Source organism: Rousettus aegyptiacus, unplaced genomic scaffold (genome assembly GCF_014176215.1).
Source record: "Rousettus aegyptiacus isolate mRouAeg1 unplaced genomic scaffold, mRouAeg1.p scaffold_m13_p_11, whole genome shotgun sequence".
In the NCBI taxonomy this organism is placed as follows: Eukaryota; Metazoa; Chordata; class Mammalia; order Chiroptera; family Pteropodidae; genus Rousettus; species Rousettus aegyptiacus.
This window is the reverse complement of record NW_023416286.1, coordinates 57,290,945-57,303,785: the sequence shown is the minus strand read 5'-3', so window position 1 is coordinate 57,303,785 and position 12,841 is coordinate 57,290,945. Positions and strand designations below refer to the sequence as shown.

At 38.8% G+C, this 12,841-nt stretch overlaps 1 protein-coding gene across 1 annotated transcript in view; it reads left to right on the top strand.

The window, feature by feature from the left end:
- The first annotated feature begins 503 nt into the window (after window positions 1–503).
- Window positions 504–12,841, top strand: part of CLYBL (citramalyl-CoA lyase) — a 208,732-nt gene continuing 196,394 nt past the window's right edge. Inside the window, exon 1 of the mRNA XM_016123169.2 lies at window positions 504–568. Coding sequence (XP_015978655.2) covers window positions 510–568 — 59 coding nt within the window. The 5' untranslated portion in view covers window positions 504–509. The remainder of the gene's footprint in view (window positions 569–12,841) is intronic.

Sequence of the window (12,841 nt, the reverse complement as noted above, 5' to 3'; positions counted from 1 at the left end):
CCCATGACTTCAGCAAGCATTTCTTTGGCTCAGAGAGCTGTCAGCAGCTGTTCTGATCCTATTACAGGCTTATATATCTTATAATGGATTAACCGTTAACCAAGGCATGCACATGGCGATGCTCACAAACTTTGTAAGGCAGTATTTTAACAACGAAAACACCAAATCCCTAGAAAATGTGGTCTTTTCTGGCTCGAGGAGAGTTGGATTCAGTCCCCAAAAACCTGCTCAAGAAGGAGCTTTCCATTTGAACCCTCTGCTCTCTTTCACATGACAGCCACGCAGTTCTCATAGTCCCACCTGGGCAGTTGCACGGAGTAGGGAGGGCGTGGCTTGCAGGGACAGGGAGGTGCGTGGACAAAAGGGGGCGTGGCAGGGAGAGTTGGGACGCGAGACGTGAGAGCGGCAGGCGAAGGAAGAGCGCTGTGGGCGTGGCAACGTTGGGGGCGTGCCCTAAGGCGGGGCGAAGTGGAGACTGGCATGGCGGGGGCGGGGCGCGCGTCGGGAAGATGGCGCTACGTCTGCTGCGGAGGGCGGTACGCGGAGCGGCGGCGGCGCTGCCGAGGCTGTGAGTGCAGATCCCCAGTACCCCGCCACTCGGCTGGGCTCAGCCCTGCGGGCTCGCGCGGCCTCCCCGATTCCGGGGGAGAACCCTGGCTGGCCGGGGTTGCCATGCGCCTCCTGCGCGCCGGCTCGACCTCTGTCTGCCAAGGTCGCAAACGCCCTGCAAGGGTCGCCTGCCCTGCCTCCTTATGGGGGGGACCCTGCCTGGGCCCGGAAAATGGGTACAAAGTTTCGATCTGTTAGCCCCAGAAAACAAAACTAGCCTCCTCCAAATTTGGTAACTGTGAACGTGCAGAGGTTTTATAAAAGGGGCCCTGGAGTTGGCCTGAGGCTGCTCACCTGATGAATAGGAACACCTTCTATTCGTTTTTTCGGCACAGCAGTTCCCAAGCTAGTCTAAAGACCCTTTCACACGCGAAAAATTATTGACTCCGAAGAGCTTTTGCTTGTATCTATTGATTTTTACGGTATAAGGAATTAAAACTTAAATATTAATTCTAAAATAACAAGCCTATTACATTTTAACACAAATGACATCATTAATAAAAAATAACTATTTTCCAAAAAATTGGTAAGAAGGGCATGGTTTTATTTTTTTTGAAAATCTCTTTGACTTAGTAGTAAAGGACAGTTGGAGTCTCCTATCAGCTGTTCTTGAGAAAGTTTACAAATAAATTCTGGGCTCACGCAGATGCAGATATTGGTTAGAGAAAGGAAGAGCTTGGAGCCCCTCTCAGTGTCTCAGGGATCCCAAGATGTCTTGGGACCACACTTTGAGAATCATTGGTCTCACACTTGTCCCGTTTACTAACTACATGCATATACGTTTAACTCCTTTGATTCCCTGACCACCAGGTGAAGTTGGGTAACTTGTTTATAAAGATGAGGGAACTAAGCTGCAGAGAAGGCAAGTAACTCTCTCAAAGCAGAGAATCCCAGAGTTCCATTCAGAAAGCAGGTCTGTGACTCCGGAACTTTTTACATCTGCTTGCTCCCTCCTTCTTGACTCACCAGCGTTCCATGCCAGGACCCACCTGGTTGTATGCATTCCAACTTCTCATTTCCTACACCTGGGTCTGGTACATGGCCCTGGGCTCAGGGCATCACCTGTGGAACCAGGGGAGCCACCGAGGTGTAAATGCAGACCCTTCCAGAAGGTCTCTTCTGGCCTATGAAGAGGCCAGCTTTTGTGGCCTGTTCAACAATGGGTCTAGTGACCACACACAGTCACCTAAGGCTTTTGGGGCTCAGCCAACAATGCTCTTCACCTCAGCACACTGTCTTATTCTTAACACACCTACACACCCCACCAAAGCCATGGCAGCAGGCTTTCATGCAGGGGCCTTCTTGGAGCTTACACTCCAGTTAAATCCTCTGGTCCTGGTGCCTTCAGAGCACACAGGGATGGGAGGAGTAAAGGTGCCAAATGTCAATTTAGAGATGCTTTAATTTCTACTCAAGTTAGGTTGCACTTCAGCTTCAGGTCAGTGGGCCTGCTTCTGGTTTTTTTTATTTTTTCTTGTTTTTAGAGTATCAGCACCATTGCTGATAGGTAGGGACCATTCCTGACCCCTCTTCCTGACCCCCAACATTTGTCCCTGTTGCAGTGCAGTTCCAGATGCTTCCCTGCCTATCCTGCCTCTAGCCCTGCTGTTTTCTGTAAATATGCAACCCTCAAGTTGGGGGAGCATAACTCTCCACTCCTAGTATGCTATTTATTACTAGGGATGTCTTTTCTTTTAAGCCCTCTCAGCTGACAGAGCTAAGAAATTTATGTGTGAATAGTAACCTATGGGTATACGCACATTTACAAATACTTCTATGTGTAACCATCTGTTTCTATATTAAGTTAAACATGAGTTCATACTGTTTCCAATTCTACTCCAATACCACATGGATTATTCTAGCCTCCTCCCCTTGCTTATTTGTAAATTTTTCACTCCAGCAGTGAGAAACCTGGCTCCCACCATCTCCGTCCAGTTACTTAATTGTTCATTTTCAGCATTCGCATACAGCAGTATCTGAATTGTTAGACCATACTCCATGGGAAAAAACTTTCTTGACTATAGTATAGTGCTTATACGTAGTTCCTTTCCCTTTAGTTTTGCAGGCTTCACTCATTTCCAGAGTTACTTAGGTTAGCATCTTTTTCTTCCATCCCCTTCAGTGAGGTTGTTTCATATATTTTTAATATAGTCATAGTCTGCATTCTTTCTTGGGATACCTGTACCTTCCAAATGATTTTTTTAAATTGTATATTTAAGGTTCACTCTGTTTGCTATAAAGTTCTGTGGGTTTTGACAGATGCACAATTTCGTGTACCTACCATAACATATCATACAGAATAGTATTACTTCCCTGAAAATTTCCCTTTGCTTCACTTATTCATCCATTCCCCCTCCTCTCAAACTCCTGGCATGCACTGATTATTTTACTCTTTCTGTAGTTTTGACTTTTCCAGAATGTCATATAATTGGAGTCATACAGTATCTAGTCTTTTTTGACTTCATTCCTTCACTTAGCAATATGCATTAAGGATTCTCTGTCTTTTCATGGTTGATAACTCATTTCCTTTTATTGCCGAATAATATTCCATTGCGTAGAGGTACCAATTTATCCATTCAGTTTACATATTGAAGAACATTTTGGTTGTTTCTAGTTTTTGTTGATTATGAATAAAGCTGCTATAAATATTCATGTGCAGGTTTTGTATGGACATAAGTTTTCAAACCAATTGAGAAAATACCTAGGAGAATGATAGCATAATAAGACTACATTTAGCTTTGTAAAAAACTACCAAACTGTCTTCCAAAGTGGCCGTACCATTTTCATTTCCAACCATCAATGAATGAGAGTTCTTGTTGTTCCACATCTGCGCCAGAATTTAGTATTATCAGTTAAAAATTTTTTTTAGTAATTTTAGTAGGTATGTGGTGATATCTATCGTTTTAATATGTTAATTTGTTCTAACTTGAAATTCCCTGATGTCAAATGATGTTGAACATCTTGTTATATATTTGTTTGCCATCTGTGTATCTTCTTTGGTGAGGCATCTATTCAGATCTTCTGCCTATTTCTTAATTGGATTGTTTTCTTATTGTCGAGTTATAGTATTATTTATATATTTTAGATATGTTTCACAAATATTTTCTCCCAATCTATGCCTTATCTTTTCATTCTCTTAATGGTACCTCTCATAGAGCAGAAGTTTTTGATTTTGATGAAGTCACACATCGATTTTTTTCTTTCATGGATCATACCTTTATAATGATATTTAAAAACTCACCACCAAATCCAAGGTTACATAGATTTTCTCCTGTATTGTCTTCCAGAAGTTTTGCAGTATTATGTTTTATTCTTAGATCTGGGATCTATTTTGGGTTAATTTTTAGGATACGTGTAAAGTCTGTGTCTAATTCATTTTTTTCTTTTTGCATATTGATATAATTGTTCCAGCCCATTTTTTGAAAAAAACTATTCTTTCTCCATTAAATTGCCCTTACTCCTTTGTCAAAAATCAGTTGACTATATTTGCATGGGTCTATGTCTGGACTCTCTATTCTGTTATATTGATCTATGTGTCTATTCTTTTGTCAATACTATGCTGTCTTTATTATTGTAGCTTTATATTAAGTATTGAAGTTTGTTAGTACCAGTCCTCCAACTTAAATCTTCTTCTGTATTATTCTGAGTCTCTTGCCTTTCCATAAAAACCTTAGAATCAGCTTGTTGATATCCACAAAATAGGTTGCTGAGATGTGTTTGGGATTACATTGAATGGGATTACATTATTTCCTTTGGGATTTTCTACATAGTCATGTCATCTGCAAACAGAAAGTTTATCTCTTCCTTCCCAATAGGTATACTTTTTTTTTTTTTCCTTGTCTTATTGCACTAGATAATGGTTACAGTAAGATGTTAAATAGAAGTAATGAGAGGGGACATTCTTGCCTCATTCCCAATCTTAGGGAGAGCATCCGGTTTTCCACCATTAAGGCTGAGGTTAGCTGGGATGTTATAGATATTTTTTATTCCTCATTTACCAACAAGTTGTTTTGTTGTTGTTGTTATTGTTTTTTGAATGGGTGTTGGATTTGTAAAGTTCTCTTTCTGCATCAATTGATATGATCATGTGATTTTTCTTCTTTAGCCTGTTGATGTGGCGGATTATATAAATTAATTTTTGAATGTTGAACCAGTCTTGTATAATGGGAATAAATTCCACTTGGTTGTGGCATATAATTCTTTTTATATATCATTGGATGTAATTAGCCGATATTTTGTTGAGGGTTTTACATCTATGTTCATAATAGATATTGGTCTGTAGTTTTCCTTTCTTGTAATATATTTATTTGGTATCTTGTTCCTCTATTCCTTTACTGCCTTCTTTATAAGAAGTAAATATTTTCTAATGTAATATTTTAAATTTCTTTAATGATATTTTCACTGTTATTAAATGTTTATTTTTAGTGGTTACTCTAAGGTTTACCATATACATTTTTTAAAATCGTGGTTGAATATATACAACATAAATCTTGCCATTTTAACCATTTTCAGTGTACAATCTAGTGGCATTATCACATTCACACTGTTGTTCAACCGTCACACTATTTCCAAATTTTTTTCACCACTCCAAATAGAAACTCTGTACCCATTGAGCAATACGTTCTTCCCCAGTGCCTGCTAATCACTCAACCTACTTTCTATCTCTCTAAATTTGCCTTTTAAAGATATTTCTTAGAAGTGAAATCATACAATATTTGTCCTTTTGTTCCTGGCTTATTTACTTAGCATAATGTTTTCAAGATTCATCTGTATTGTAGCACGTCTCAGAACTTTACATAACTGGATAATATTCCATTGTATTTCTATTACCATGTACATCTTAACTTATTAGAATCTATTTTTTATATTAACGTAATTTCAAAGATAGAGAATATTACTTATATATAGCTTATTCCCTTTTTTTGGTGGTAGTATTTTTATACATATTATATTTATATGTTTGTAAACCCAGTAACACATTGTTGTAGTTATTACTTATATGATTTTATGTCTTTTAAAGAAACTTAGAGGAGATGCAAGTACACATACACCCACCATATGTATACATTGTTATAGTAATCTTATTATTTACTATTTCTGGTTCTCGTCATTTGTTCCTGTGGATTGGAGTTACCATCTGGTGATATTTCTTTAGCCTAATACATCTTTGCTCACACCCACCTCCTTTGTTTTAATATTGGCAAATATAACATTTCTATATGTTGCAAGCCTAACAATACAACTATATAATATTCTTTCATACAGTTGCTCTTTAAATTAGGTAAGAAAGGAGCAGAAATGTACATTTACATGGTGTTTTATAATTGCATGATTACCTTTACCTTTGCATTGCTCTGTGTGTAAATTTGAATTATTGTGTGGGACCGCTTACTTTCAGCCTGAAGAACTTCCTTTAGTATTTCTTTTAAGGTAGGTCTGCAAGCAGCAGCTCTGTACATGTGCATGATCTTTTAGATTCCCAGGAATATGTCAGAGCTTTTCATGGACATTTCATTTCTCCAGCTTTTCCTAAGAAGCCTTTGGTTAGCCTATTGTTTGCCCAACTGTTGTCCATCATCTCAGGTAACATGATGTTAGATAATTGCTTCTGATTATTTTCAACAAACATCCTCAAGAAAAATGCCGTTTCCACTTTTCGAGCTCTGAGTCAGGTCAGCTTTGTGAGTGCTGTCTTGCGGGGAACCACCAGACAGGTCAAATAGTGAAAATTCTCTGGGAATGAGGCTTGGAAGGAACTGTAACCCTGCCGTGCCTCCTCCAGTGGCTGTCAGACCTCTGTTTTTCACACAATATGGCTATTGATTTTCAAGGCTACCACTGAACTAGGGAGAGGAAATAGGCTAAGTTTAAAAGTCCCTCGTAGTTTGCTGTTCTTACCAAGACTTATCCATGTTTCTTGAATAAATGCTCCCAGATTGCTGCAAGACTTTGGTTAATTTCTAGAGTCCTGAAACAGTTGATTCTGACCATTTTTTGTCAATATTTTTATTGCTTTTATAGAGGATAGAATTTTTGAAGGTCCTTTCTCTGCAGTTTTGCCGAAGTCACGCCAGCATAGTGTTTTGATCAAGAATGGATTTTAATTTATAAAATGTTTTTTTTTTCGGTATCTATTGTGATGGTTATGTGGCTTTCCTTCTTTAGTATAGTAATATGGTGAATTAGATTGATTAATTTTTAAGTAAAGCAGATTTTGCATTCCAAGAATAAACTTCACTTGATCATGATGTATTAATGTTATATACTGTTGGATTTTATGTGCTAAAATTTTGTTAAAATATTTGCATCTATGCTTATAAAGAATTAGCCTATAGTTTTCCTGGGTTTAGTATTGGGGTAATGGTTGTCACATAGACTGCAATGGAGGGTGGTCTCTTCTGTTTTCTGGAATGGATATGTGTAGAATTGGTAATATTTTTCCCTTAAATGTTTGTGCCTGGAGTTTTCTTTGTGGAAACAAATTTTAACTGTAAATTTGGGTTATTTAGTTCTTCTTGAGTGAGCATTAGTAGTTTGTATCTTTCAAGGAATTTGCCAGTTTCATCTAAGTTGTCAAATTTATTGGTATAGAGGTGTTTATGATAATCTCATCCTTTTTCTTACAGCTTCATGGAGGTATAATTTACATACCATAAAATTCATCCCTTTTAAGTGTGAATTAAATAATCTTTAGTAAATTATAGAGTTGTGCAGCCATCACTACAATCCCATTTTAGATCACTCCCCAAATTGTCATTATCTTCGAAATTCTCTTGAGCCCATTTGCAGGTAATCCTTACTCCACCTCCAGGCTTATCATCCTTTTAATGCTCATACTGTCAGGAGTGATGTGCCCTCTCTCCCTGATATTCGCAATTCTTTTTACTCTCCCTTTTTCGTTTGATCAGTCTGGTTAGTTTTATCAATTTTATCGATCTTCTTAAAGCATCGTCTTTGGGTTTTGTTGATTTTTTTTCCTATTGTTTTTCTGTTTTCCATTTCATCGATTTCTGTTTCTATCTTTATTTTCTATCTTAAGCTTTCTTTGAGTTTAATTGGACCTTTTGTTCTAGTTTCTAGATATTTGATTTTAGACCTTTCTGTTTTTTTTAATATAAGCATTTAATAATAAATTTCCCTGTAAGTCTTATCTGCTTCTGGCAAATTGTGTGAGATTTCTGATACGTGTAATCTCTTTTTCCTTCTTAGCTTGAAACTCTGTCTTCTAAAGTAGTTAGCAGTAAAACTCAGAAAGAAAAAGGGCTTAGTGACTGCATATGTTCAGAGGTAGCAGGACAGAGTGTGCCGAGTGGCTACCTCTTGCTTGGCAGTGTCAGGTTAGAGGGAAACCTAGTATGGAAAAAAAAACAGATGAAGACAGTTTAGAGAGCTGACGAATACAAGCTAAGCACCAGAAACCCTGGTTTCAATAAGGGACAGTATGTGAGGAGCTAGCAGGGCTGTGATAAGTAGACTGAGGGGGCTTTCATGGAGTTACCTGTCAGAGGTCCAGATAGGCCCTTTTGTAGGGTTGGCCTTATTTATGAAGCCTCTGAAGGTTGTGGTGACAAACACTGTTGTCCCTCTCTACTACAGTGAGGCCACTAAGGGGAGAATGGAGAGATGGCATCCAAAGGGAAGATGGAAATGGGAGAAGAGGGGTGCAGAAGGGAGAGATTGTATGGAAGAATGGAAACAGTGAGAAAGAGAAGAAACTTTTATAGAAATAATGCTAAAAAGGAGGCAGGGGTTAAGAAAGGACTGAGACATTTTTAAATGATCATTTTGAAAATAACTTAGAATAAGAATGAACATGTATACTTTGTCACTAAACTGGTATTAAAAGGTCAATGCAAATTGTTAGGTATTTAACAATGTTTATTGGCATCGTTAGAAAGTGACTTCAGTTGCCCAAACATGTGGTGAGAACCTAAAAAGGGATGCTGTAAATAAAAACAGTACTTTGGGCTGTGAGGCAGAAAGTAACTTTAAGTGTTCCAGGGAGGTAGGGGGTTCAACAATCTCAGCTTACCCAGGACTGTCCTGGTTTTAGCTCTGAAAGTCCCAGATTCCAGAAAGCCCCTCTGTTCCAGGCGACCCAGTATGATTATTCACCCTAGAGATAGAGAAATGAAGGGCTAAAGGATGAAGTAGAGGTGATGTAAGATGGTAGAACAGAATTAGATTTAGAGCTAGAGCTTTCTAGAATGGGCTCCTAAAAGAATGGGATAGGAGCGAGTATTTAATGGGGAAACAAGGGCTGAAGAGATGAGAAAGAGGAAGGAGACTGAGAAATCAGGAGATACCAGAAAGGGGTATATAGACATGCACCTTCGGGTGGACCAAGAAGATGATGGAAAATGAGGTATCCCAGAGCAAAAGCTGGTGGGGCAGCAGCCAAGCTGGTGAGCAAGAATTAAAAGTGGTAGCTGAGCCTGAGTTGGAAGATGCAAATGTACATGATGTGCCTCCTGGAGAAGTTGTCACTGTAGGGGGAATTTCCCAGCAAGGGACTGTTCGCTAACTCGAGGCTGTGCCTAGCCTATGGAATAGCACAACCTTTGCTGTAGATCTACTCCAGCTATATAGGGCTTCTGCTCACACTGTTACCCTGTTATAGACTTATGCTATGGACTAGAACCACATGCGTGGGTGCAAGCCAGGAGGAAGGACATTGGGTAGCCCAAATGATTTCCGTGGGAGAGGCCAAGGAGTCAGGAGGAAAGGCTGGGATCTGAAGATGAACTCTTGATGAAAAAGCCCTCAACCCTCTACATCCTTGGCCCTGTGGATCCAGAGGGGAATTGAGGACAATTTCATCACACGCGCTTTTCTCTCCTCTACTCTACTTTGAATGACTGTGACCACCGAAGTCTCTTTCCTTTCAAGGAACTCTCCTGAATGCCTGCATTTTGCAGAATGTTTGAGTGGCATAAGTACTTTATTCTTGTAGACATACTCCATCGTGGTGTGTTGAGGATAGAGTATTCTCTAAAGTTACATTTGAGCCTTAGAAGGTGAGCGCATATGCTTGGTTGTGGGTGAGGCTGGCAAAAGACATCGTACATGGTCAACAGAGTGGCTGACACCGCTCAGCACTGGCACTTTCCTGAAGTGGTTATTTTCTCCACTGATGGGTTTACAACAGCCAGGATATGATTGATATAATTTACAAAAACAGCATTTGGTCACAGTTTCCTTAACCAAATGTTTCAGGGGCTACTCTGTAGGCCCTGCTATTTTATGTGTGACTCTCTGAAGGGAAGTCCAAAGGTGCATGTGGCTAAAATTTAGGAAGGCAGGAGAAGAAAACTGGGCTCCTTGGGAGTGATTATTGGTAGGTTTGATGAATATTCTTAAGGTTGGAAGAGTTGCTAATTGTAAAAACATGTTTTCCTGCCCCCGAATGCATCTGGAGCTGTGCTTTGCTGTTACATGTTGCTTATGATGATCTTCACATTGTTCATGATGATCTTGACAGCTTAAGTATAGAATTTTATTAGTCAGTAAAGAAAATATCAGGGAAATACTATTTGTTTTTATATAGGTCATTTGGGTATGAATTTAAACTCATTGTAATTCAAGCAAGTTTAATTTATTTCTTATTTACTTGGACTTTTTATAGCTTATCAATTAAATAACTCACTTGAATGATATAGATAAGTAAATGAGCCCCCAAATTATTTATTCCTCTTTCCTTCCTTCCTTCCTTCCTCTTTCCTTCCTTCCTTCCTTCCTTCCTTCCTTCCTTCCTTCCTTCCTTCCTCTTCCTTTCTTTCTCTCTCCCTTCCTCCCTCCCTCCTTTTCTCCTTTCTTCTTTCCTTTTCACACTATAAGCCAGGTTTAAGATGGCTTTTTATTTAGTTGCTTTGATTTTATGTTTTGGTTAAATTTTAAGATGTTAACTTAATCTCGGAGCATTGATGTTTACTGTTGTCCATAACTCTATCACATATATATGTTTGTATGTATGTAACTATGGTTGTTCATTTAGTCTATTTTCAAGTTTTTGTCCTTGGGAATGTGGAGATAAATGTCCCATACCCAAATATGGCTCTCCTTTCTTATGTACTTGGAGGTGAATTTTACATGTGAACTTGCGAGGTCAAAGAGTATGGACATTTAAGTCTTTTGATTCTTAATTTCAAATCATCCTCCAAAAAATGTGACAGATACCTAGATTGCAGTATGCTTTTTGGAGGTTCATTTGCCCATTTTCCTCGGCATCAAGAGGCCCATGCACAGTAAAGTAAACACTGTCTTGTTGGTCACTTAGCTGGAGGCACCAGGCCTAGAAAGAACCCCATCCCCTGGCTGTTAGCTTTTCCCTATGTGGCCTTGGCTGTCATGCTGACCCAGCCTATAGGTGTTTCTGTAAATGGTCATGAAATTTTATCTCTCCTGAAAGTTCTCTTCAGGACTACACCACATGTAACATCTTTCTCTTGGTTAGGCTTTTGCAGTTGACAAAGTTGCCTGATTTCATAATAAAGAAATCAAAGCCAATTTCCATGAGAAGCAGGGATTCTATTTTAATAGGATACTTGGTATTGGCAAGACTGTCCTGTTTCCCTGAACTATGTTCTGACTGAGAAGGCAGAGTGACCATAGTGCTCTATAATATTTGCAGGATATTTAAAAATTTAAAAAGTAACACTTTCTACTTTATTGTACTACTTGCCACCCCCAGTAAAATTAGTGATAAACTGTTTGCTGTGTAGCTGAAAGTTCTATGTTGCTAAAGAAAAAAAAAAGTGTGCGTTTTTAAAATAAGAGCCTCTCTAAGAACTTTTTAAAAGTTAATGCAGTCATTTAAAAACATCATTGCACATGTGTACGCTGTACCACTTTACAAGGAGTGCAGGCTTATTTTAAAGCACTTACATTTGACCTGTCTTCTTAACTATGCTCACAATATTTTTGTGAAAAGGATGATATTCCCATTTTATTTTTTGACCAAATACAAAAATTAAGGAAAAAAGAAAAATCTGTGCCAAATGCGGTTTCCATACGAGGACACTCGAGGGCGCTCTAGCAACGGGAGATGTAAATTGTCTCCTTAAAACACGCCTGTTAGAATAAGATGACAGTTGGTTTTTCTGTTCATTTTTAAGACAAATGAAAGACACATAGATGGTAGTGGAAATATATTTCTGTACTGACCTATAAAATATCCCTTGGAAAGTTTATAAGAAACTTAAGAAGTGACTGTGTGCTCTGGGTCTCCTTATTAACCTCCTCAACCTCCTCCCTCCCCTTGCCTTTTCCTGCCACACCACCTCCTTGGCAGGGCTGTGTCCCCTGCCTGGAGCACTGTGTCCCTTTAAGTCTGTGCCCAAATGTCACCCGTTGGAGAGGTCTTTCCATCTACCTTGTACAACACAACATAGCACCCCTCCCCCACTAGCCTCCGTACTCTCTTCTCCCTCACTCCACCTAATTATTTTTCCTTTGCACTCACTTCCACCTGACAGTGTACATTTATATGTTTATTGTCTGTCTGCACCCCACCCACCCCAAAATGTTTACGAGAGAAAGGACCTGGTCTGTTTATTTCAACCTTCATACCTTTATACAACAATGCCTGGCACATAGTAAGTGCCCCATATAAATTTGCTAAATGAAAAAAGAACAGATTTAGGAAATGAAATGTTCAAGATAGTGGTTTTTGGAGATTAGTGCCTTTTTTGGGTGCATAACATAGATTTACCATTTTAACCATTTTAGAGTGTACAGTTCAGTGGCATTAAGTGCATTCACACTTTTGCACATCCATCACCACTGTCCATTTTCAGAACTTTGTTATCATCTCAAACTGAAACTCTATACTCACTAAACAATAACTTCCCATTGTCTTGTCCTCCCATACCCCAGTAACTTCTTTCTGTCTCTATGAATTTAACTAGTCTATATTCTCATATAAGTGGAATCATGCAATATTTGTCATTTGTATCTGGCTTTACTTAGTCTGATGTCCTCAAGCTTCATCCATGTTGTTGTATGCGTCAGAATTACCTTCCTTTTTAAGACCGAATAGTATTTCATTATGTATATGTACCCCATTTTGTTTACCCACTTATCCGTCCGTGGACATTGGGGTTGTTTCCACCCTATGGTTATTGTTAGTGTGTGTTTTATATAGAGCTTAGATATGCGATGTTAAGATTTTGAGTATAAAGTAGATTTCTTTGAAATGGTAATAACATCTTTAAATTATACCAGTGAGTCACAC